Consider the following 27,209-nt stretch of genomic DNA (forward strand, 5'->3'; position numbering starts at 1 on the left):
CCGGTCACGTGCGCGGGCGCGAGGGAGCGTGTGGTGCGGGGCGGTGCGGGGCGGGCTCCCGGGATGCGGGTCAAGGTGCTGAGCCGCAACCCGGACGACTATGTCCGCGAGACCAAGCTGGACCTGCAGCGCGGTGAGCGGGGCGGGAGCGGGAGGGAAGGCGCGGCGATCGGTGCCCGCCGGCCCCGCCCGCTGCGGAGCTGCCGCGGGGGAGGGTCCCAGGCAGCCGGGAGCGCCCTGGGTCCCTGCCGGGCCGAGCGCCCCGCGCCCCGCAGCTGGGCCCGGCCGCGCGGCGGGGGCGGTGACCGTCGCTGCGCGCGCGCGCCCGGGCGGGCCTGTCCCCGTGTGCGGGAGGTGGCCGCTGCGGGGGAGGACGCGGGACACCCGGCCAGCGGGCCCGGCAGGAGCCCGCACCGGTGTGTTCTGAGAGCGCAGGTAGCGCCGCAGCGCGGGGCTGGGGGCGCGGGCGGGTCGCTCTCGGCCTCCGAGGTTACTCGTGGTATTAACTAGGTTACTCTTAGCGACCTCTTGCACGTGCTACGTGTGCTTGTTTACTGGTACAGCTCACCTCGCTTACTTATATCCCTTATTGAAACTGGCTAAAGTCGGGTGGATGTGACAGGTCGTTTTGCGGTGCAGCAGCTGTAGCCCGGTGGATGAGGTGGCGAGTTCCGTGATGTGTTCAAGCTGATCTTGCACAGGAGTGCAGCTTCCCCTCTGCAGGTAGAGATGAGGTTTAGTTTCTAGAAATAAAGTTTGGAAAAGGGCCATTATTCATCAGAAAGAGCAGGAATGAAACTGGGTGCCTTGGATGTGCTGAATCAGGCTATTTTGAGCAGGACAGCACACCTATAGTGTTTTAAATTGCATATAGTTGGGATTTGATTGCACTGGAGGTAGGTGGCCATGTTATGGGAAGTAGCATCATAGCTAGCATCCTCTAGTTATTTAATTCTGGTGACATACTTGCAACATGGAAAAATACTATAGAAGCTACCTACTGGGACAGTAGCTGAATACATCTTGTACTTCTAAGTGGGATTTGTGTGTAACCTGATAGATAAAATTCTGTGTTGTTTTATATGTTGATATATAATAAGCATGAAGAGAGCTAGTTTGCCTCTGTTCGTGCATGTCCATGTAGCTGTGTCCTTTCTGTATGTTAGAGCTTAGTGGTAGTAGGGTAAGTATTATGGCTTTTTGGTCGTCTTTGTGGTTATTGTTTTGGTTTGAGTTTTTTTTAATAATTGCGTAGTATCTGCAGTTTCCAGTTTGTTGTGTACATTCATATCTTCATTAATTCAGCGCTATTCCCTTGAAAAGGACATTAAATAATTTCAGAGTTATTTGTGACCTTATGATCCCATGGACCAATTTCAAAACAGTAGGAAAGACAATGTTTGTGTTGCAGAAAACTCTCCCATGGCAGGAAAATCAAAAATAAAAGCTTTCTCATTCAGCTTACCTTGAACTACACTACACACCACGAGTTTATAACGTCTGTCTTGTTCTTATTGCAGTTCCAAGAAACTATGACCCTTTATTGCATCCATTTGAGGTTCCACGGGAGTACACAAGAGCTCTGAATGCAACAAAGCTTGAACGTGTGTTTGCAAAACCCTTTATTGGCTCACTTGATGGCCACAGAGATGGAGTTAATTGCATTGCCAAACATCCAAAGAGTTTGTCTACAGTACTGTCTGGAGCTTGTGATGGAGAGGTAAGCTGTAGTTGCAGATCACAGCAAACAAGATACCTTTCTTCCTTATTTTCCTTTTTTTTTTCTTCTTCCCCATTTTTGTTGTGGGGTTCTTGTGTGTGGGTTTGTTTGGTGTGTTGGGTTTTTGTTGTTGTTTTGTTTTTTTTTTTTTTAAATGCCTGTTGCTTAACTCTGGTGTCTTTGTCTAGCTCTGATAACCCCATTGTCTCAGAAGGTGCAACTTACCCAGTTTAGGACAGCTCACACTGCAGGTTGTGACCTCCCAGAGCACGCAGAGTTTCAAAAATCTTTAGGCAACAGCTTTCAGCTGTGAGCAGAGGTTGTGACATTCAGTTCCTCAAGACGGAGCAGTGAATGTTAATATTTGCTGTCCACAGTGATTGCTTTTTGCTGCCCACGCAACCTCCCTTTCCCTTGGAGATGTTAAACTGCTTCAGATTCAGGAGATTACATGAAGTCAGATCATAGATTCATCAGGTGGTTTGGATTGGAAGAGACCTTAAAGATAATCTGGTTCCAACCCCTCTGCTTGGGCAGGAACACCTTCAGGTTGCTCTAAGCCCCATCCGACCTGGCCTTGGACACTTCCAGGAATGGGGCATCCAGAGCTTCTGGGAAAGGGGGAAGAGGGCACACAACAAAAACTGTGGAATAATAATTTAACATATTGCTTAAAAAATGCTAACCCTGTATCTGTTTGATTATTTTACCAAAATATTACAAGTAGCAGGTAAGGACACTTTTATTGGAGTCAGTTGCAGAAAAACATTGCCTGTCTCTGCTGTCTTCTCTGTGCTCTCTCACCCTTACATTGTTTGTTTGAAAGCATTTATGTATTTTAAAGGTGTTTTCTGGGTAGCTGGTTGCTTTCTGAATTTTCTGGAAGGTGCATATGTCATGCATGCATATAGTGTAAGGGAGATGAACCTTCTCAGAGAGGAGAGGCATAAATATAAAGGAAACGCTGGCCAGATTTCTTACCCACTGGTAAAGTACTGGGTACTGTCAGTACCTACAAATATAAACACTGATCTCCACTTTCTTGTTTTTTAATGATCTGAAAATGCTTTGACACCAAAACCTCTGAGAGGTGGACATCTATATGAAATGTAATACAGCACCTGGACAGAAAATATTCTGTTGGTTCCAAAGGCTATTTCAGTGTGCTTTTTTCTCTTTAAAGAGGTGTATTTTTTGCTAAAATTATCACTGCTGCTCTCTTGTAGCTAGAATTCTAGTTCAAAAATAGGAGAATGCAAACATACGGTAAATGTACCGCTTGGGTGGGGGGAAGGGGTAAGAAGAGCAGCACTATTACATATTTTTTTTTCAAGACTGGAATAATTAAGTAGTTTTGGCATTATAAAATCTGGTCAGTGCTCAAGCCAGCTGTGCCATTTTGTTACAACATGTGTGATCTCTTGTGTATGGGTTATGAACTGCAGTTGTGGGTTGTAGAAAACTTAACAACAGAATACTTCTCTATTTTTAATAGGTCAGAATTTGGAACTTGACCAAACGACAGTGCATTCGTACTATACAAGCCCATGAAGGCTTTGTTCGAGGCATGTGTGCTCGTTTCTGTGGTACATCATTCTTTACTGTAAGTATAATGTGTCTCCTTGATACCGTGTAGCAGTACAGAGTACCTGTTCACCATCTGTTTTCCAGTGAGCATCTTCCCCTCTGGCATATGAGATTTAAATACTTTATGAACGCGTATATTCAGTTTGTTAAGTGCTGTGATATGAGAGTTTTCCAAGGCAATGAAAAGGATAGATACCAAAAGTTGCTAGTGGATGGTCATATAATTAAAACAAAATTAGTTTCCATTAAAGAAGTTGATAGATCACATTAATTGAAGTAGTAGATAGACAGATAGATAGATATGTTGTTGTGGTGATTGGAAGACATACAAACACTTATAAAAGTAACCATTTTCATACCCTGTGATTAAGCTGATTAATTCACAATAGTTCCAGTTGGGTAATTATGTTCAGTAAGTTTATGTTAAAGCTTTATTAAGTTCTGTTCCACTTAAACATCAGAAAAAACTTTACTGTGAGACTGACAGAGCACTGGAACATGCTTCCCAGAGAGGCTGTGGAGTCTCCTTCTCTGCAGACATTCAAAACCCGCCTGGACGTGTTCCTGTGTGATGTGCTCTGGGTGATCCTGCTCTGGCAGGGGGGTTGGACTAGATGATCTTTCAATGTCCCTTCCAACTCCTGAGATTCTGTGTGATTCTGTCAATCACAACTGATTCAATTGTGTGTGAGCTATCTGAAAATAGTGTGTCTTCCTATTTGCTTTAAAGCAACTCTAAGATGATGCAATAAAAATAATTGGTTTTGAAGAATAGAGTGTCCTGAGATTTTTTCTTCTTTTGAGCTGGGCATAGAAGACCTATTTTTCCCTGCTGTGTGTTTGTCTTTTCTGAAGTACGTGTCAGCTTGCGAGCACGGTAGGTGAGATGTAGGGGAAGCCATAGCAAGAAATTCTAAGTGACTCCAAAGTAGAATCCCATTTTTACAATCCCTGTGTCTGAAAATTGAGAAGAAAAAGGAACAGAAGTAGTGCTGTGAGGAGAGGAAGTTAAACTTGGATAGCTAACTTTTTTTTTGTCCAGTTTGGCTCATCTAGGTCGCTGCACAGCCATGCAAAAGCTTTGTGCTGGTGTAGTGCAAGAAGTAGCATGGGGTTAGGAACAGGCAGCTGGAACAACTGAGGTCAAAAGGGCCTTTTAGCTGTTCACAGGCTCATCAAAATGACTTCCAGAAGATAATTTGCAGTTCAAGGTGCCATTTGATTGAGAATCACAAGATACAGCCTAGAAAAACAGCAATGATTCCAGTTCACCTTTTTTGCTATTTGACTCTGGAAGTTAAAAAGATTCATGGACTGAGATAAGACAGTTAAACAGGTAAAGGAAGAGTGGTGGTGGGGAAACTGACAAACAGGAAATCAGTCACCTCCTTTTACAGGCAGATCCCCAGACAGTCTCTGAGCAGCAGCCACTTTAGAAGCCAGCCTGCCCCCCCCCCCATCTCCCTCTTTTTCTTCCACTACCCAGGTTTTTTTTGAGCATCATGTTCAGTGGTATGGAATACCCCTTTAGCCAGTTCAGGGCATCTGTCGCACCTGTGTACCCTCTCAGTCTATTGCCCTCACCAAGGCTACTTGCTGATGGGGGAGGCAGGGAGGATGACTGAGAGTAAGGGGGAGAAAATGCCTTGACACCGTGCAAGAACAGTTTGGCAGTAGGCAAGACACCAGTGCCTCATCAGTGCTGTTTCAACCATAGATCCAAAGCAGGGCTGATACAAAGAATCTTAACACATACCTTCTCAGTTTCTAGAAATATTATGACCAGGAGAACTAATCTTCAGCTTGGAGGTATAAAAGAGAATAGGCAAGAGAAGAGCACTTTGCTTCTATGTATGTCATAGATAATTCTCTTTTGAAAGGCTACTTGTACTTACTTGCAAAGCACATCTAGTAAAATAAACATGTAAAACTGGATGTGCTTTCTCCAATATTTTCAGGTTGGTGATGACAAAACTGTGAAGCAGTGGAAAATGGAAAGCCCAGAATATGGAGAAGAAGAAGAACCTATTCATACAATTCTTGGAAAGGTAGTAAATCTGAGTTTTTATTTTCCCTCATCTCTTATTTTGAATTAATCTGTAGTTGTGCCTTTAAGATTCCCATTTGCTTTGAGGTCAGCCAGGACTTTGTAAATGGGCTTCTAATGCTGACTCTGTTGTAACTTAATGAGAAACGCCTGCATGCACATTAAGTGAGTATACAGAAAGTAGTCTGTTGTGTTAGAGTGTATCTGGTAAGAAGTAGTTTGTGGTAGCAGTGGTGACTTGTTTTTCAGTAATGCATAAAAACATGGTGGACTGTGCTGTTTTTTGTAACAGAACATATTGGTATGTTTGTATATACAAGTGATTTTATAAGCTGTTCTTTTTTTTCTTTTAAAGACAGTGTATACAGGAATTGATCATCACTGGAAGGAAGCTGTTTTTGCCACCTGTGGCCAGCAAGTGGACATTTGGGATGAGCAAAGGACAAGTCCCATGTGTTCTCTGACATGGGGTTTTGATAGCATAAGCAGTGTAAAATTTAATCCCATTGAGGTAATGTTTCTGTTACAATGGAAATAAATATTTTTCTTGATCAATACAAGATCTAAACTCTATTTAAACACCATCTTTCTACAAATTTAGATCTTAGTATGTGTTTTAACATAATAACATTTTTAACATAGTATTTGGGGGGTGTATACATATTTTTATGGGTATTTTGCTTTGGAATGTAGTAACATACATTATAATCTTTTGATATGTTTTGTCTCTGCTAGTTGGGGAGAGGAAAAAGAAAAGTAAGCTGGTCTCTGTTCTGCCTACAGCAATAGGTATCCTGTTCCTCAATCATACAGTATAGTGGGTATCTGGCAGGGGAGCTCTCAGTTGTTTCAGTACTGTACTGCCTGTGACCAAGACTTCTCCCCCTCTCTATGGCAAAACGTTTGCCTTTGAACTTCTGCAGCAGTTCCTGTGTTTGCAGATGAAGTGTTTATGAGGGATTGCTTGTTACTTGTGAAGCAGGGAGCACAGAGTGCGTTTTGAATCTTACAGGAAAAGGTCTTTAAAATGTTTGTGCTGATTAGTTAGCTGCACAGAAAGAACCATGGATATATTTCCTTGATTGAAAAAAGAACGGTTTGACTACCAGCTTTGTGCAATAGCTCAGCTATCTAATGTAAGCTGTTGATCACACCCCAGAAGTGTTTAGAAGACCATGCACACAGTTTGTTTTTTTTGTTTGTTTGTTTTTTTGTTTTTTTGTTTTTTTTTTAGACCTACCTTTTGGGAAGCTGTGCTTCTGACAGAAATATTGTACTATATGATATGAGAAAATCAACTCCATTAAAGAAGGTAATGTTTTCCTTTTTAACAGAAGCTTATGATGCTAATAATCATACTCAATGTTACACTTACTGAATATAAGTAGTCTGTAACTGTTGATGACAGTAGAGAAAAGGAAGCTCTGAACTGTGAGTTCACTGAGTTTTTGTTGTCTAATTTTGAGTCTTTTACATGAGTTTGAATTAATGTTGGGATTTAAACGGTGCAGAGTTAGAAGGCCCTTTTCTGCATTCAAACTGGCTGTCATGCTTACTGTGTTCTAATTCTTGATAAAGTGCCTGAGCTGACAGCAATTCCACAATGAGAACTTCATGTTGCTATATTTCATTCTGTCGCTGCGATTTATTTTTTTATTATTATTCTTTTTTTCCCTCCTTCTTGCCAGAAGGAAACAAGCTAGCTGTGAAGGCGTTTCTGCCATTGGAGAGCCTTGCTTTGCATTTGAAAAAGTGCTTTTTTCTTTTGCATGGGGATAAACCCTCCTGTATGAACCTAATATAAACATTCAGAAATACTCAGCAGTGGAATCAAAATTGTATTTATATGGGAAATTTACCAATGACATGAAGATTCTTATTTATCTTTAAGAGAAAATAAGTTTTTATTTAAAAAAGAAGCTAGTAATTCATACACTTATTAACCTTCCTCAAGTTCAGTAGTTTTGAGCCCCGGAAATAACCGTGTTCTTATTGAAATAAGATATTCTGGCTTGTGAATATACATTCACTATCCTTCTGGTATGTGTACATACTGTCTGCAATGATACTGGTCTGATTTATACAAAGGTTGGACTAGATCATCTCTAGAGGTCCCTTTAAACTCTTGACAGTTCTGTGATTCTGTGATTGTCCTATGGAGAGGCAGGCTGAATGTGTGCTTCTGCATTGATATCTCAGGGTTCTGTAACTCCCCAAAGAAGAATACTGCTTACTAGAGATACCTTGCAGGCACTGGCTCCTAGCACTGTTGTGGTCCTGGTGTTTGATCAGCAAAGCAACTCACACACTGCCCTTAGTTTGGAACTCGGTTGGAGTCCCTTCCTTAATGGAACTAGGAGTAAAACTTTCCACATGATGAAGCAGTAGCTGTCTTGCCTGTTTGACCTGTCTGTCAGCTTTGAAGTCTTAAGTTTCAGAGAGGGATGGGTAAGATGGTGAGGTGCTGTGTAAGTGTGAAATAAGGACTAGTCTAAAAAAGCTGGGAAAAAACAAAGGGAAGCACTTGTGTTGCATGACAAAAGGAAAATGTTTAATAGAAATGTTTAAAAGTCATTCTTCTGCAACACACGGTGTCACAGGAAAGTTTAGGGTGTTTTAAAGAACATTTTAACAGCTGTCAGGAAGTGTGTTGTAACATCTTAGCTATTTACCTCAACCAGATACCTCATAGATAGTACAGGAGGACAGATTAATTATTGGGTGGCCCAAGTAAAGTAATACTAAAATCTCCAGGCTGACACTTTATGAGTAAGTGCTCACAGTTAAAATAAATAAACCAAGACAGCCAAGTCTTCAGGGAACAAAGAAATGTGACTGGTCTTAATAAGGGCTTTTTCTTCCTAAATTACTAAGGTATCTACAATTTACGTAAAAATATTGTCAGAAGGTGGCTCTGCTACAGGTTTAGATAGTTCTGAAATGTCATTAACATATTTACAGCAACTTAAATAACTTCCAGCCAGGTTGCCTTGGATAGTTGTCACTTAATATAATGCTACAACTGTACAGAGAATCATTTTCTTAGGTGCTATTTTAATTCAAATGCCACTGCTGAAATTATCTGAATGCTTATAAGTTTGGGTGAAAAAGACTGAAACAAAATGCAGACCATGGACTTGGACCAAACGTGACCCCCTTTGAAAAAGAGCTGGATTTTTCAGGAGTTATTTTGTAGCACGATTTAAAATACTAATTATACATATGTGTTGACATTAATTATGTACCTTTTTTCCCTCCTTGATTATTAGCTTCCCAGACAGGTGCAAGGTTTACATACAGTTAGACGAGCAATACTGAAATCTGAACAAATTCTGATTTCACATTACTGTAAACTCGGGGCCTTTCAGTGGTCTTTCCTTTCAGTACAGTCACTTTATAAAGTAGAGATCATATTAGACATCTGAAGATTACATTGTGGTTTCTGAAAATGAGCAGTATTTTGCAGCACAGACTTAATATTGAATAGGTTAATGTCACGTAGAGAAAGAATACTTATGGGAAAGAGAATCATGAGAATATGCACACAAAATCACAATATTTTGGAGGGTGAGAGGTTCAGTAGAGGTCACATCGCCATTAATTTGCTTTGAGATTGTTTTCATTATTGTAAAAGTCAAAATTGTACAACTATATTTTGTTACATGTTGTCGTGAACCGACAGGGCCGTTCGCCACACGTATGTAAATGTGTGGTGTTAGCTGAGAACAAAAATTATTTGGGCAGTATTGTAGCATTAAATATCTAAATTTCAGTATTTTCAGGTAGTATTATGGCTGGCCTGGAACATTATGGAAAACCCTGTTTAGGATTGTTGAGTTTTTTAATAAGTTGCTCTGTAATTTTAAATCTACTTTGTGCCAGTCGAACTGCATGAGATTTATTTCTAAATACAATAGTTGAAAGCTCCCCCAGGACTCAGCAGAAGCCAAAACTGTTGTGTGGTACTGGTTGTCAGATGACCTCCTCCCTGCTTCCCCCTCTCACACAGGGTCCCAGCTGTTAGTGCCACAGCTGTCCTCAGAGGGGGGGGATCTGACATACAGCTGCTTAACACCTCTTGCCTAATCCACTGTTAGTAAAGTAGAAAGGTCTTACTACGCTGTCATCAGCTGCCTGCCTCCCTCTTCAAGGCAATCTGGCCTCTTTGTAGCCATCTACTTACTGGCAGGGCAAGTCTGATGAATGTGTAGCAAATGATTTACTGCTAATCTAGTGACAGTGGTGAGTGGGTTACAAACAGTAACTTCTGCAGGCATTGCTTGGCACTTCAACAAGAAATAGCAACTGTCCTGAAGTATTCAGGAACTGCAGTTTCAGAGATAAAAGAAGGGATAGTAACAACTGGGAGAAAATAAAAATGTTATGATGGCTTTGCAAATGCTGGTTCACATCATCAATTAATGACTATATCCTTTGAGATAACCATGTAATTAGGTATGTTTATAGATTACTTTACTGAAGGTTCCTGTAAATCCAATGAAATGAAATTTTTCAGCCATTTGAGATTTACATGTTAACCACTAATATGTTTGCATGATTTACATGTTAAATAACCACATAGAAAAATTTGCTTCTAAGATGACTTAAGAGAGTCCTAGTTTAACTGCAGTGTGGCGCAAAGCAGTGAGCATACCATGAGGGACAAAAATTCTTGAGTTCCAATTCTAACACCACTAAGGAAACATTCTATTATGTCACTGTTCCTCTGCCATAATTCTGTATCTAGAAAGTGCTTATCTCCAGTGGTACAGGAAGCTTTGAAATGCAGCAGGTAGTTTACTGCCTGTGACAAGACATCAATGTGTAATTATCTTTTAGGTTATCTTGAACATGAGGACAAATGCACTGTGTTGGAACCCCATGGAAGCTTTCGTTTTTACTGCAGCAAATGAAGATTACAAGTGAGTGTGACCTTGCCTTTTGATAATCCTGATCATGTTACTTTTTTAATCTGTATCTTAGTGATTTACCATTGTGCTAAATATGAAAGCATGATTTAAAAAACCTACTTAAACTCTAAATTGTAATCACTTTAGTAATGACCTAGAGAATTATAGGCTTAATGAAAAAAAGAAGCACCAAACCTAACAAAACAACAACAAAAGCACCTTGATAGTAGACTGCCTCTTTCTCTGTGTTTCAGTACCTGGGTGGGAAAAAAAGCAGTGTAATGTAAAAAAAAAAAAGGCAGCTCTGAACCAATGCAAATGTAACTTGCAGCAGTACCCAGTAAATAAATACTATTGGGCCAGTCTGAGACAATGTGTTTATTTTCTTGCTACCTCTTACGAAGCAAGATATATTGTACTGATCAACTATTTTGGTAGGAACATTTCTTAAAAAAAAAAGTAATTTGTTTTGTGAAATGGTTCCACAGACTGCAATACTTAGCCTTTCAATGTCTTAGAGTAGTTTTTCACTTTTGAGCAATACTATTCATGTGAACGGCTAATCTGATACTGAAAAATGTGTCTTTTCAAAACCAGGCCACTGCAAAATGTGCTCCGTATCCTTTCTTCCAGAAAGTCAGTGATCTAACAATAGATCACTGTTTTCTTCTAGAGCACAGGAATTTTATCACTTATCTTAAGGCTGGTTTTCCAAGGCAATGGAATATGTCCTAGACCTTGAAAGGGTGTTAGATTTAATGTACTGCTTTTCACCTATTTTGGTTATGGTATGGTAAGGCTACCAGGCTACCTCATGTATTTGTTTAAATGTGTTTGGTTTGGGTGGTTTTTTTCCTTCCCCTCCCCCCATAAAACTAAAAATGTAGCTGTTACTGTTGGGGGCAACTTTGCTCTTGCAAATTAAAGCAGTTGCTGTAAATGTAGTGACAACTGCGTAGATCATCAGCACACATGCAAGTGTTAGCTTATTATATGGAGTAGCCATTTTGAATACAATGCTGGCCTACTTTATCCTGGGCAACTTAAAAGGAAAAAGCAATAGTTGCCAGTGACCTATTGAATAAGAGACTAAATATTATATACTTAGCAGGCTTCATTAAATGCTTTGTAAAGCACCTTTGCTTATTGACACTAGGCAAAGTAATGATGTACTCAATTATGTCTTGCTACGTATCAGAGGGCGTGTAGATTTAAAGAAAGTATGGGTAGACCTCACCTGAGCTTGGAAGTGCTTAAGAGCAAACCAACTGTGGTCCAGCAGCTGTGTGTTTCCATGTAATGCTTTCCTACAGATAATGTGCTCTCCTGAACTAATACGTCTGTGTATTGAAGGACCAAGCTTTCCTTGGACTTCTGCGTAGACAATTAGGTAGTAGGAAAGCGTGCAAACCAAACAGGAACATCACAGTAGACTCTGAATTACTAGGAATTACCTGTATGAAATATCTAGAAACCTTGTAGAGTTGATAGGCTTGCTGTAATGGTTCAGAGATGTTTGTCCAAGTTCAAGTTATGTACTTATATCTGAAGATGGAGTAAAGAAGGACAGAGTGGTGACTGGAAAAATAATAGGTTTGGTCAGTGACCCATGAACTGATGATGAAAGAAACTGTGGAGACTATTCTGTTCTTTGACAGTGAGCAAGAAACTTAGGTCAGATCCAATAATGAAAACTTCTGGCTAATACATTTTTTTCAATGCCTTAACAATTCATCATTCTTTCTTTTCATGTATTATGAGAAGTTTTGAAGGGCTCCATCTGCAATATGATTCTCTCCTATATTAAGGTTTACATATGATTAAAGTAATTGGCAAAAATGTACTATTTACTTGGGAGTTTTTAAGATATTAAGCTATTGTTTTGTTTATTCCAAAGCCTATATACTTTTGATATGCGCTACCTGGAATCACCTATGGTGGTGCATATGGATCACGTGTCTGCTGTTCTCGACGTGGATTATTCACCCACTGGGAAAGAGTTCGTCTCAGCCAGCTTTGATAAGTCTGTCCGCATTTTTCCTGTAGACAAAGGTCACAGCAGGTGAGTGACACTATAGTTCTTTTTCTCTGTGATTCATACCAGTGACCTCCTTCGCTAGACCTCAAAATTCTTAATTAATTCACTAATGTCTTCATTGAGGAATTCACTTTCTGTGAACATTCAGTGTCCAAGTGGAGGCAGGTGACGAGTGGCGTTTCTCAGGGGTCAGTACTGGGACCAGTGGTGTTTAATACCTTTGTTGGAGACATGGACAGTGGGATTAAGTGTGTCCTTAGCAAGTTTGCTGATGATACCAATCTGTGTGGAATAGTTGACACCCTAGATGGAAGGGACACCATCCAGAGGCACCTTGACAGGCTGGAGAGGTGGGCCAATGCCAACCTCATGAAGTTCAACAAGGCCAAGTGCAAGGTCTTGCACCTGGCTCGGTGCAACCCCAGGCACAAATACAGGCTGAGGGGAGAATGGCTGGAGAGCAGTCCTGAGGAGAAGGACTTGGGCATGGTAGTAGATGAGAAGCTTGACATGAGCTGCCAGTGTGTGCTGGAGCCCAGAGAGCAACTGCATCCTGGGCTGCATCAAAAGAAGTGTGGCCAGCAGGGCCAGGGAGGGGATTCTGCCCCTCTACTCTGCTCTGGTCAGACCCCACCTGGAGTACTGTGTCCAGCTCTGGAGCCCTCATCACAGGAAGGGCATGGAGCTGTTGGAGAGGGTCCAGAGAAGGGCCACCAAGATGATCAAAGGGCTGGAGCACCTCTGCTATGAAGACAGGCTGAGAGAGTTGGGGCTGTTCAGCCTGGAGAAGAGAAGGCTCTGGGGACACCTTATAGCAGCCTTCCCGTACCTGAAGGGGGTCTACAGGAAAACTGAGGAGGGGCTTTTCATCAGAGAGGGCAGTGACAGGACAAGGGGTAATGGTTTTAAACTGAAAGAGGGTAGATTTAGGATAGGCATCAGGAAGAATCCTTCACTATGAGGGTAGTAAGGCACTGGAATAGGTTGCCTAGGGAGGTTGGTTTTGCTCTCTCTCTGGGGGTGTTTAAGACCATGTTGGATGAGGCTTTGTGCAGCCTGGTCTAGTGTGAGGTGTCCCTGCTCATAGCAGGGGGGTTGGAACCTGATGATCTTTAAGGTCCCTTCCAAACTTCACCATTCTATGATTTTATGAATACTGAAATTTTACTCTCTATATAGCTTGAGATTGACAGATCATGTAGTTGACAGATAATTTGCCATCTTATTTCCCTCTGTGTATTTTTAATGTTTTTAGGTCACTTTGTGATGCACCTCTCACCACTTAAGTTTTGCAGTGCCTTACCACATGGCAGCACTTGGTTTTCTAGGGGCTGTTATCGTCCTATATGAATGATTGCTAAACATGTTATGTGAAAAGCACCACTGTATGAATTCCTGCAGATCTGCTTGGGGCACTATTGTGATCTGGTTTAGTACGCTTATTACCATTGTTTGTATGTTGTCAACCAGGTTTTGATTCATGTGGCATTGCTTTGAATACAGTTAACTTTTAATTAGTTTTTTGTGTAAGATTTCATAAGGCAGTGTATTGAATACTTTGCTGAAGTTCAGATTGGATCTACTGTGTCTCCATTATTACTTTTTTTTTTTTCTCAGTTTGATGAAAATTGAAGCAAGTTATCAGATCTGTCTGGTATCATTTGTTCTTCATAAACCTATCTTCATTACTTTTTGTTGTTAATTCTTCTTCTTTATTTTTAACCCTATTTTACTTCTAGTTGCCTTCCTCACTCCAACCTTGGTCCACCCAAAGAGATGATTTGCAGGGAGGAAATGTTGAAATATTGATTGGGGAAAAGCATATTTTTATTATTGATTGATGCAGCTATGTAGGCATTATTCACTGTCACTCTTCATATGCTGCATTAAAGATCGAGATGGGCTGTGTACATTTTCCTTTGTAACTAATCTACAGATAGGTTTCATTTTCTTCCTGTCCTACAGTAGTATTTTAAGTGTAATTAGGTATTTCAGTTCCTTTGTGGCTTTATTTGTTGTGGTTTTTCTTTTAAGTGCTTGTCTTCTACAGACTTTCCTTTCTATGGAATAGTAATGTTCACAAAAGTGGTGATATGCAAAGTTAAAGCACATGATTGAGGGGAAGTTTGCAGACCCCATCATGCAATAGTAGGAAGTCTTTTCACCCCTTCTCTGTGGTGGCCATAAACTGAGTGAGAAAGAGCCTTACAGATGAAGAATTTAACCTCCTATAAGCTGACTGAGACATCTGGGACACTTAGAATTCTTTAGAACATGGGCTTTTTCAGAATTACACAGTTGAAATTAATCCCATGGAATGAAGAAAAGTCTCCACATGGAATACCTGATTCCACCTGGAAAACTGAGAGAGCAGTTAACAAGCATCTGTAAACATGCATCCTGACAATAAGTTTTGACTTTCTATCTCCTGAAAATCTGAAAAACTCCTAACTTCCATTGTCCTCTAGTTTATTTTAAAATGAAAACTGAAATTAGGAGTCTGATTAGTTGTAAGAAGTAAGTTTTAATATGAGGTTGGTTAAATTTAGTAAATTATTGGTGAGCAGAACCAGATGTCTTTGTGAATTTTTTGAATGACAAATCCAGGTTATTTGCCATGTTTTCTGTTTTTCCTTTCCATGAGAATCATATGTAATGACTTGTAAACACAACAACAGGAGAGGCAAAGGCTGAAAGTTCAGAGTAAGCAAAGGAAAAGTGCTTAGTTCCCCAAATGTAGGTAAAGAAAAGCTTTTTTTACTGAGCCAAATAGTAATATGAAAGTAAACAGAGAAATGCTTCTGAAAATGCTTGTCTGCACACACCCTATTAAACATCACATCAGTAAAAAGCTGGAGAACTCATGTTCTCTTAAGGTACTCAGTCTCAGTCTTTTACATAGTTGTTCTGGTAGAGCATCACTTAAGTGTGGTTTACAAGAGGTGGTTAAATTTATTAAGCTTATTTAGAAAGGTATATTGGTTAGTTTTGCTTTTCTTGCAACCCCTTCAGCTCAACCTCAGTCTAGTTTTTCCACAGCTCTTGAATAGGTGGTGTTTCCATATTTCCTTTCCATTACTACTTGGATTTTACTTGTGAAAATAACTAGTTAGAAGAAAGAGAATGGTCTATAAGCTGCAGAGTGTGACTGATAAACCAGAAGGAATGGGTATTAGTGAACACTACATAGACCTTACTTATTCTTCACCTTTAGAATGCTAATAGATAATTAAAACTACCAGAAAAGTGTACTTAGTCCTATATTTTTATAGCGGAAATAAAAGAACAACTTTATGAACAACATTGTTTTGCTTATTTGGTACATACTTAAATGGAATTCTAATCAAATTTCCATTAAATATTGGTTTAAGTGTAGCATGTAGAAACATGTCAGATTGGCAGAAATTAAATGTAGTTTATCCTTTAGTAGCCACACAGCTGTTCTGAATCCCTTTTTACTAGCTGATATTTCTTGTTGAGTTCTTGTTTGCAAGACTGGAGATTTTCCTTTGAGATTTTAGGCTTTTAAAATTTTCCCTTGGAGCTCTTTTGACAATGATAAGGAAGTCTGTTTTCGGGGAGAGGAGGGAAGTCACAATGAGTAGCCAATCCATTGCCATGTCTTAAGCAGACAGCTGGAGGTGTTTATTTACTGTTCTCTTTCTTGTTCATAATGGTGCTGTCACATTTTTTGGCACCCATTCTTTTTCAGTCCCATTCTGTAGTGTCTGATCAGTGTAACAGCATATTAATTAAAATTTGGGGGGAACAGTATGCATATATTGTATCATATTGTCTACCCATGGCAAGTTTTGCAAAAAGTTATTCTTCAGCTATTTACTGTAATTTCTCTGAAAATACTTATTTGAAAAGCATCTTATCCTGGGTATTCCATTGTCACTCTAACCATTACAGGTTATTGGAATCTCTCTAGACACAAATCAGCACAATGTTTAAAAATAAAAAGTCAAATTTCTAAAAAAACAACAAAGAGAGTGAAACATTTTGCCTTGCACAGAATGCTTTCTGCTATTTGAAAGGTATATGTTGGTGGAAAAAGTGACGATAGATCATTAAAAATATTTCTCTCTTTAGGGAGGTGTATCATACCAAGCGAATGCAGCACGTCATCACTGTAAAATGGACTTCAGATAGCAAATATATTCTGTGTGGCTCAGATGAGATGAATATTCGTCTGTGGAAAGCTAATGCTTCTGAAAAGCTGGGAGTGGTAAGAGTTGAATTTTACTTTTTGTTATCACAAGATGTTTGGAATTTTTTTTGCTGTTATTACGACTGCTTAGCCTATTCCATTTCTAAAAGCTTGTTTCTAAAAGGAAAATATAAAATTGTAGCTTGACTTCTGTATTTAATTTGGAAACTGACATTCACATTATAGTTAATTGCATTTACTGCGATTAATAATAATAATAATTACATGCCTTGTTATTGCTATGGAAGGTGATTTTTTTGGGTCTTGTTTAATGTAAACAGTAATCATCAGTTGTAACTAAATTAGAGTTTTTTACCTGGATACTACAGGTGAGAATTCACCCCTTTGCACTAGAGAAAAGACAGTAAGTTCTGGTTTAATATACCTAAGTCATTCTACTGAAGCTTAGGGTTAGTACTTTTAAAGATTTTGACTGGCATGCAACTGGTTCATGTACAGTTCATCCTCTGATAAGCCGTATGCGTTGTAAAATAGACCATTTGCATCAATGCATAAATGAGATGGCCATTAACCTATGTAACTCTGGGATATCAAGTAGCCAAACTTGTATGGTGGCTAAAGTCCATTTAATTCAGTGCAAGTCAGTTTGGTTGAAGTGTTCCTCCTAGGAACAGAGATCAGTCTGATTAGATACATCTTTGCAGTTAACATTTGTTCAAATGTTTCTGTATAGACAAAGCCAAAATTTTCTGTTGCATTTACCGCTTGCATGTATTAATCCATATGGATGTATTAAAGTATTGAATTACTTTGGAGAATGAATTTGACACTTTGTCCGCTGGGAGTAATCTCTTTACGTAGCGTTATATTGTTAGGGTATTTTGGAGATGCTTACATTGCTTTTTCTGAGCCCATCAGCATAGCTGTCAAATAAGGCTTGGGGATATTTCTGCTTGATCTTGTGAAAGATTGTGCAGGGAGGAAAGGGAAGCTGTAATTCAGGGAAGAATACTGTACAGTTAAGGGGATGAATCTATTGCATAGTTAAGTCTAGAGCTGCTTGGGGTTACCTGAAGCCTCGTCAAGTGAGCAACCAGATCCAGTTGAAGATGTCCCTGCTCACTGCTGGGGGTTTGTGAATAGATGACCTTTAAAGGTCCCTTCCAACCCAAACTATTACATGATTCCATGATTCCTTTTTTTCCTCCTGTTCTGAACTTACTCTTGGGATTTCCCTATGTAGTGCTTCAGTCAAACATCTAACGTATCAGTCCCATACTTGCTAATTCTAAGGAACACACAAAGCTCATTACAGGCTTTACTTTTTGATTGAACTTTTATGTTGAATTTGCTCAGACAGTGCGGTATTTGGCAGAAATATTACCTGTCCTGCTGTTGTATCCTTATGGTCATGGCAATGCCCTTTTCACCTGGTTTTACTGTATTAGATAAAACTTTGTTCACTATAACCATACTTACTGCAGCAGGATCCTGCTGTCTTCCTCTAAGGTGTTGCTCTGCAACAGAATTATCTTGTATTTTTTGAGATGCAATTCTACCCTGTACCCTTTTTGTGAGAGATAAGTGGGCACAAAGAATGTTGAATACAATCTTTTCATATAGAATGATTCCTAGTATTTTCAGATAAAAGTCACTTTAATCTCTACTAGACAGCATTAGCTCCTTTTCTTAAGAAAAAGTAAGGATATTTGACTTTGGGACATAATAGGCAAATCCAACTACTGCTCTGTCGCAGAAATACTCTGTACTGAAAGGACAAGTTGGCTATTGTTGAAGTATTGAAAATGTAGAGTGGTAAATGACATTCTGCTGGTTTTTGTAGTATTTGCATCCGTGAAAACTGACATAAAAAAGGTACTGCCAGTTGTAGCTTCTGGGTATTGGATATGGTCTGCACATCAATACTCCTGTGTTCCTTGACCTGATAGTGAATCACACATAAAATGCTTTTTTATGTTTCTAAGTACATAGTTGCTGCTTGATGTGCCTGTTGGAGGCTGCACGTAAGATTCAGTTCTGCTGTTATGAGATCGTACAGACATTTTTGTAGTGTGCATGTGTTTGTAAGCACTTCTGACACAGCTTTTTGGCTATCAGGTTCCCAGAGGACTAAGTCAGTAGATGTCTGTAACCCCTAGGTCAAGCCACATGTGTTTGCTTTCATTTATTTGTTTCCTTTCTTGTTAGTTTGTTGTTTTTTTTAAACTGTCAGAAATGAAGGCCATCCCATCATTTAGAACACAAAACTTGTCATCCTGTCTTAAAAAAAAAACCCACTACCTTGCAACATCAAAAGATGTTTTAAGAAAGCAAAATGATTTAGCAGGACAGGAAGAACTCACAAGGGGCAGTGAATTATGCAGAAAAACTGCTGTCATGTAACATGGATGATGCTAATGAACTGGTAAAGATTTGGTTCTATTAAGAAGATACCATGTTTGACATCTCCGTATCTTCTGTGGAAATGTGTTCAAGCATGATTTTTTTTAAGCCTTGAATTTAGCAAAATGTGGAATTTGGATATTAAGTTATTAACTATCTGAATGTGCTATGGTACTTTTAAAAATTTTCTTTAGAATCCCTGTGAAATTTTATTTTTCAAGTGTTTAGAGAATAAATGTTGCTGATAGAACTTGAGTGGAATCTTTCTGGCTTCTGATGTTTTTGGATGTACCTTGGAAATGTTGCTTGGATTCAGGCAACTGTGCCGATACTTAGTCAAACCTGGTAATTCATCTGGTTTGTAACATTGCAACTGTTAATGGCTTCACTGTTTTTTCTTTAGTACCTGCTGTTTCGCTTTTAGAGGATTGGTGTTCTTATCTTGGTAGACATGTGCTTGCTCATTTTAGGAATGTCCAGTTCTTCCACAGTCCATGGCTTTTTTTTTTTTTTTACGTTTTGCATATTCAAAGCTGAACACTCAGTAATTCTGTCAGAAGTGTCAGAATATGTCTGAAATGCTTAGTTGCTTGGTCTGCGATTTTTCTTCGCTGGGAAGATTTGATTGAATGACTCATCCAACAGTCACTGTATTTCTGATATATCTTGTAATACATTGTATTTTAAGATGTATATTTTTGGGGTGGATGTGAATGAAAACCAGTATTCTCAAAGGGGAAAAAAATAAATTCTATTACTACTTTTCTATTTGTTGAATATTTGTTTTTGCTTCCTTCTAGCATTGCTGGGCTCCAGGGTAATTATAGTGAATATATAGTACTTATGTTGTGACTGAAGAAAATTTATCCAGTTGGGAAGTTGTACTTTGTGAACTGTGGCTACCCCAGCAGTCATCAGTTCTGACATGCATTTTTCTTTTGTTTTCTAATGTATTTGGCAACGTGGTCATTATTTAAAATCATTGAAACACTGAAGTAAGAATAAAAGCCTCTGGAGGAGCCAGAGGCATGCTGTGCCTCCACTCCACTGACAAATTAAGTCTGCATGGGTTTTACGTAGGGGTAACAACCCCCAAATCTCCCTGTTGGAGCTATTGCAGAAGTTGCCTAAAGATAATATGCAGTGTTTCATTTTTTTCATAAAGATTGTTAGAATAATAATAAGTATTATTAAATAGGACTTAACAGATTTTCTTTTTAAAGTAGCACACCTCTAGCTTTGCATGTCCAGAAGCAAAAGACCAAATTAAACAAGAATTTTGAGATAATTCCAGACTGCTCTAATACTGTTCATAAAATAAAATATGCTAAGTTTGAGGCTTTTGTACATGTGCTCTTGGAAAGGTTTGGGATTTCTGGAAAGGTAAATTACTTTTGGTTTTGAGGAAAAGAGTAAAATAGAGCACTAAGTGAAAAGACTGGAAAAGCAGCAGCAATAGAATAGGTTTCAGTTAATAAAATGGAATTAATCTAATTAGTGCAAGGAAAGTGATAAATTGGGTTTTTTGAGTTATAGTGAAAGCAATGAACCATCAGTAAAACATAAATTTGTATTGTTCTTCAATCTATTAACACATTAGAAAAAAATCTACACCTGCAGTTCTCACAGTGTTAAAGTAACATTACTTGTGTGAGTGACATATAAAAATTTGGTTCTGGTACATTTCCAGAGTAGTTAAGAATTGGAATAGAGCAGTGGACAATCGAAGAAGAAAACTTTCTGCTTGGGAATGATTTCAATTTTAGCAAGTGTAAAAACAAGTGTGAGTAGTGTAACAGCAGTGGAGCATATGTTTGCTGCTTTCTTACCAGATGCAGAAATAATAGCTTTTGAGTAAGGACTGAAAAAGGAGAGAGTGCAATTACGAGTCTTGGTTTTGATCTAGCGAAGTGCATTAGCAGGAGTGTATCAAAACTGTCTTAAGTAATTGTATGTCGTTTCAGTCTGCTTCTAGTATACAGTTCCATTTTGTGAGATAAGGCTTCTAAGAAGGGGTGCCAGGTACTGTGTGACATGGCTCTCTTTTCATAGTGATTTTGTGTTTGTGATTCAGTGTGCATGTATCTTCATCCCTTTATCTATGCCTTTGTGCTCTTAACATTTACATTATCTTTTTTTATCATTCATTTAGATATAAAAAAGCCGTAAGCTTTTGATCCAAGGAAACATCGAGTAATAAACTTTATGGCAGTAAATTTAGAAAGGTGTTTTCAGCAGAGCAATGAAAAAAAAAAGACAAGCTATGGTGTAGAAAACTGGTGGAATATGTTTTTATTCTAAAAATGCATTGCATTTCTGCTCTGTCTGCCCTAATGTAGAAGGGCAACCTGGACAGGATAGATAAACAGTAATTTCTTATTTTCCTGCTGAATTAGGGGAGTCTCATAATGTGAAGTTTTAAATACTGCACAGTACAGATACAGCCCCCCTTAAAAGGAGAATTTTTCATTAAAGTTGATTTTAGCTCTTCAATCAGGGCTCTGTAAAAATGCTTACTTCTGCTTAGATGGGAAAAGTAACCAGCCTCTGTCATCTGGAGGAAGGAAAGAGACATAGACAGTTTACTTGAGGACACATTTTCCTATTGCTGACAACTTGGCTGCATTTTAGAGTTCTTTGTCTCCGTTTTTCACCCTGGATATTTGCTCTGAAGTACTGCTGTGGTAATGACATAAATCAGCTGTCTATCTGCCACATAATTTCTGTTTCACTCACACAGGAAGGAAGTTTCACATTTAGTTTTGGAATGCATGAAAAAAGGGTCATATGTCATCCTTAGCATGTATTTTTCTTATGGTATCATATAAATCCTAATTTACTATATTGCAGAATGTTTTAGTCCCTATAAATGAAATCTCTAATTCTGCTGAATTGTGCTGTGCTTACAACATCTCCAGCTCAGAGCAGAAAGGGAAGTAATGCTGTTCTCTTCAGCTGTTTATGTTGACCTTTGTAAAAGGACTTGCAAGAGAGGGATTGGAATTCAGTGTGTTATTGCAGTCTCTGCTTTCATAGCTATTTGCTGTTTTTCATAAATAGACAGAAACTTGTCATTATTGCAGAGTTCTCTTTTAGTGTTGTGCAGATGAGGGTGGACTTAGCACAGCCTGGTATAGGCAGTGTTGGCAAGCAGTAGTTGGATGAAAAGTCATCTGCTGTATGTCTTTCTGTGTATCACTTTATACATAACCACTGCTTAATCTATATTAATTTTTTGAATAAGATATCCTGGATATATCTTTAATTTACAGATTCACCTCTTGTCGGTAGAATCATCGAGGTTATACTAAATCGGCAGCAATTTGGGTTTCTTAAATTAAAGGAAAATAATTGCATTTAATTAAAATTAAAGCTTTTTAATTTGAATTATGTTGGCAGTTTTCTGCAGAGTGGGAACACCTGGGATTTAGTGAGTGTGAAGCAGCTATTCAGGCTGGCTTGCTAGAAGTAATTTCAGTAAAGGGTGGCGGGGAGGGGGTGTTAGTTTTAGTGGGTTAAGAGTGTAAAATTTACCCACTTGTAGTTTGAGAGGTCATCATAAATGTAAGTAGAAAAACTTTTTATTATGAGTAAGAGGGTGTGAAGAAATAGACTTTAAGACTATTATGTGTCTCTGATACCTGAATAGGAATTATCTGAGTGATAAGCAATTCTGCATCTGGTACCTGATTTCTTTATTGTCCCAAAGGAGAAATTTCTTTGCTGTATGTTTTACTGATACTTGATTTCAGACCAGTAATGCTATTTTGGACCAACATTTTCTGAATATGATATTTATTTTTTTTAGAATTTATGAAATATTCTAAAATAAGTCACTTCTAAAAGTGACCTTGAGAGTGGAGAAGAGGTAAGCAGTTGCTGTTTTCAAAGGGGAAAAAAGCATTTTGCATAATAATATAGGTGGAATTTCCAAATAAAGTTGTTGGTTTTGTTACTGCTCTTTTTTTTTTTTTTAATTGTTATTAGTGTCTGAAACTCAGGTTCTGTTTTTTCTTGAGAAAGTAAGAAATTATTGAAACTGAGTCAGTTGCAAAGGTGAGTCCATAGAAGATGAATTGTTGTTTCACTTTTAGTACTTTAGGTGCAGGTAATAGTGAATGAAAGAAATGTGGGAGAGGAAAAGACTTCTAGATTTTAGATGTCGGAAGTGTTGGAGTTACAAGAGTGCATTTTGGAGGGAGAGTAGGAAGAACAAGGTAGATTATCCTCTGTTAATATTTAATATTAATAGATTTTCTGTTTCTATGAAAGCTCATTAGACTGAGATGCAGCTGAAATTTCCAGAGATATGAGCAAATGCAAAATACATATAAACTGATACTCCTTGTGAAGTAATGCATGCTTTAAACAAAAACACAGCACACAGGTTTGGGGTTTTTTTCCCCCCTTTTGGTAAGTAAACATTAGGACCAAAGGAAACATGCCTTGTTGAAAAAAAAAATAAATATCCTCTCTAGGTTAGCTGTCAGGAAGAGGCATTTCTCACTTTCAGGATTGTTAATGGGGGTCAGGCATAATTTTAAACATGGGTAAAGTTAAAGTATTTTGTGGTAATACTAGCTCACTTGTATTTAATGTGTTTGTGACACTGAGGTATTTTTAGCTGCCTGATAAAAGTAGGAGCTCCCTGTGTGCCATATAGTCAAGCTGATACTTGAAACCTGAGATGTACACTGTGCTTCCTAATGGATCAAGGTTCTGTGTAAGATTAGGCCACCTAAAGAGCTGCCTGTAAAGCTGTTCATGAAGACAATTCATTTATAATGTTTGTATTTACGCTGGCTAGTGATTAAAATGTCTACAAATCTTTGTTTCACAGCAGAAGTTCATCATCATGAGAGGTTAGGAAAGCAGGCAGACTCTGATCAAAGAGATTTTACTGTCAACTATTTCTGTTCTATTTCTCTACAGCACATCAAAAGCTGGTTTTCAGGGAGTAAATTCTCTTGCTTCACTGAACTTTAAATTCTGTCATAATACTTTGTGTTTGAGCATTGGGGTATTGTTGACATTGTAAGTTTTTAGTATTTACCTACCCTAGCTGTAAAGTTCCTGTGGTTACAGCCGTTTGATAGAAGGAAGCGATTTTAATTAAAAGTTACAATTTTGTTTTGTAGAAAAAATCATGGCAGTGAAGTCCCTGTACTTTTACAACATGTTGCTCTGTTTTTCTCGTAGCTTGCACCACGAGAGAAGGCAGCTATGAATTACAACCAGAAGCTGAAGGAGAAGTTCCAGTATCACCCAAAGATCAGACGCATAGCTCAGCACCGTCACTTGCCTAAAAGCATATATTGCCAAATCAAGGAGCAACGGATCATGAGAGAAGCTCGTCGGCGAAAGTATGTCTTCCTCTTTTGGCTCTTTTCTCTTGATCTTAACAAAATGCATGACTGCAGTGCTGGAGCAGTCACATATGGGAGTGTTAGAGCTATGGTGTGTGGGAAGAACAAGCATGAGCTACTTGTAACATCTGAATAAGTGATCATGAGCTACTGGATTGATTAACCTTTGATTATAAGGAAAAGGCAGACAACTGCCAGTGTCAGTGAGGACTGGCTGCTTTCCAGAAGTTCACTGAAGAAATGGGAGTGAATACTGTGTTGGAAGGAGCCACAGTGCTTTGTTAAACATGACAGGATGCAACATTGTGATGGACACAGAATGGTCTGGTTTGGTTTTGTGGAGGGTTTTTGGTTTTGCTTTTTTGTTGTGTGGGGTTCTTTTCTTTTTGATTCCAGACTCTGGGATGACTGTTCTCAGTCACCTGGACCATTGCCATATTGGAATTTTTAGAATTAGGTGGCATACTTTGCAGCAGCCATTAAATTAACAGTAAAATAAAGAAGTGGTTGGCTTTTCTTCTCTTTCTCTGCTGAAATACTCTACAAACGTGAGCAGCAAATCCTGTTGACAGGAATACCAAGCAAGTTGATCTCCCAAGAAAAGGCTCAATTTTGAAACTTTTCTAAATTAGCCAATTTTAAACTTACCTGTCAAAGCAGTTTGTCTTATTCTCAGAGGAGGAAGTAGGTGGCTTTTGATTAATAAAAGCAGAGCAATTTTTTATTATTTTTTGTTAATTGTAGAGTGCCTCCATTAGTAGCTGAATGAGGAAGCTAGTGGTTGTTAAATCTTCGTGCTGACTCCTGGATTTCATTGTTCTGTCTTTTATTTCTAGGGAACTGAATCGTCGTAAGCACAGCAAACCAGGATCTATGCCGTTTGTTTCAGAGAGGAAGAAACATATTGTGGCAGTAGTAAAATAATTGTTTTCACATGCACAAAATGTCACAATGAAAGCCAGTGTGACCATTGAATGAATCCACTGTATGAAATTTAATGGACAGCGTACAGCTCCAGAAACATGGCTTTTCTTCCAAGTATTCACATGCTCTGATTTCTCAAGTCATCGTCCACTTTGAGTGAGAATTTGTCCTGTTATCTTTTGTTGATATTTGTGTATCTGATGTTACTGGCCCAACACTGTGGAGTTGGACCCTTTTTGATATAGGCAGGTGACTTGGTACTTGGTGGAGTTCCAATCCTGTTCTGTGGTACCATTACTGCAAAAGAAGGATGAGCTTTGCCACAGGCAAAAGAAATGTGTTCCAGAGAAAGTTATAAAATCAGTTGTCCTTACATTTTTTTTTTTTTTTTTAAAAACAAATCTAATAAACAAGTGACCTTAATGCAGTGGACTAGATCTTGATTATTCCAACCGAGAAATACAATGCATTCATTATACATATTGCAATATGATATTTTTCTTTTATCCAAAAAGAATTCAATGGAATTCTCAGACATCTGTAAACATATTTGTAGTTTTGTGCTGTCTTCTTAACTGTTGTTACTTGACACTGTTGAAGTTGCTAATAATAATGACATAGTTGAATAAATACCTTCTGTCTTTAGCATATTTAAAACTTCTAAAATCTGGATGAAAGATGACATAAATTGTATAGAGCCCAGAAACTTCTTCAGATGAGACAGTAAATCTTCTATTTTAAGTCTATATAAAAAATTAAAGGCTTCTTTTACTGTTTTTCTGCTTCTCTTCCATTGGGATAGATGTAGCTTTTTACTGAAGATACTGAGGTGATCAGAAAACTATGCTGGAATTGAACTAGGCCTTCTAGGCTGAAGGCTCCTCATGCAGAAATATGAGATATGTAATAACCATAACTGTTGCTTAACATATTCTGTACTAAAGGATCTTTAAGTGTTTGCACTACTATGCAGTCTATAACTACACTCCTCTTTCCCCAGTTTTATGCGCAATTTTTTTTAATGAACTTAGAATAAACTATATAGTTGATATATTATTTTGTTTAATCTGGAAATTGAGCACTTGCCTTCACGTGGCATCGTTTTTTTAATGTATCTACTGACACTAACATCCTTATGTATTCCTAGTTTGTACTCTTTCACTTGTCTCTTCCAGCAGCATTTGGACAAGATTCCTGGATCATCATCACAAAATTATGGCAGTTTGGTGATAAGAGCCCATAATACATCTTTTACTATCTGGATCACTTACCTTATGGGGTGATGATTCTGTGATTCTCTGATTTTATAAAGTCACTTCTAAAAGTGACCTTGAGAGTGGAGAAGAGAGAGGGAATTGCTGATTTCAAAGGGGAAAAAAGCATGTTTCATAATGTTGGTGGAATTTCCAAATAAAGTTGTTGGCTTGTTATTGCTCTTCTTTTGATTGCTATTAGTATCTGAAACTCGGGTTCTGTTTTTTCTTGAGAAGGTAAGAAGTAGTGAAGCTTGAGTCAGACGTGGAGGTGATGGTGGACAAGAAGTTCAACAAGAGCTGGCAATGTGTGCTTGCAGACCAAAAAGCCAACTGTATCCTGGGCTGCATCAAAAGATCTGTGGCCAGTAGGTCAAGGAAGATGATTCTCCCCCTTTACTCACCTCTTGTGAGACCCTACCTGGAATACTGTGTCCAGTTCTGGAACCCCCAACATAAGAAAGACATGGAGCTCATGAAGAAAGTCCAGAAAAGAGCCACAAAGATGATCCGAGGGCTGGAGCACCTCTTCTCTGAAGACAGGCTGAGATGGTTGGGGTTGTTCAGCCTGGAGAAGAGAAGGCTCTGGGGGGACCTCATAGTGGCCTTCCAGTAGCTGAAGGGGCTACAGGAAAGCTGGGGAGAGACTTTTTACCAGGGTGTAGCAAGAGGGCATGAGGTAATGGCTTTAAGCTGAAAGAGGGTAGATTTAGGTTAGACAATAGGGAGAAATTATTTAGTGTGAGAGTGGAGAGACACTGGAACAGGTTGCACAGGGAGGCTGTGG

The 27,209-nt window shown here is 38.7% G+C and overlaps 1 protein-coding gene across 1 annotated transcript; it reads left to right on the forward strand.

Moving 5' to 3' along the window:
• Positions 1-18: 18 nt before the first annotated feature.
• Positions 19-26,599, forward strand: DCAF13 (DDB1 and CUL4 associated factor 13). The gene is made up of 11 exons (XM_051611649.1): positions 19-133; positions 1,521-1,720; positions 3,216-3,323; positions 5,266-5,355; positions 5,710-5,865; positions 6,589-6,666; positions 10,194-10,276; positions 12,162-12,326; positions 16,398-16,533; positions 24,079-24,242; positions 25,082-26,599. The coding sequence occupies exons 1-11, from the start codon at positions 64-66 to the stop codon at positions 25,167-25,169; spliced, it is 1,338 nt and encodes a 445-aa protein (XP_051467609.1). The 5' UTR covers positions 19-63; the 3' UTR covers positions 25,170-26,599.
• Positions 26,600-27,209: the final 610 nt, after the last annotated feature.

The sequence above is a fragment of the Apus apus genome, chromosome 2, assembly GCF_020740795.1.
Source record: "Apus apus isolate bApuApu2 chromosome 2, bApuApu2.pri.cur, whole genome shotgun sequence".
Classification (NCBI taxonomy): domain Eukaryota; kingdom Metazoa; phylum Chordata; class Aves; order Apodiformes; family Apodidae; genus Apus; species Apus apus.

Coding starts and splice junctions, on each gene's coding strand:
- DCAF13 (XM_051611649.1), top strand. CDS start 64: ATGCGGGTCAAGGTGCTGAGCCGCAACCCGGACGACTATGTCCGCGAG. Junction 5,356..5,709: donor TTCATACAATTCTTGGAAAG/GTAGTAAATCTG, acceptor TTTCTTTTAAAG/ACAGTGTATACAGGAATTGA. Junction 10,277..12,161: donor GCAGCAAATGAAGATTACAA/GTGAGTGTGACC, acceptor TTTATTCCAAAG/CCTATATACTTTTGATATGC.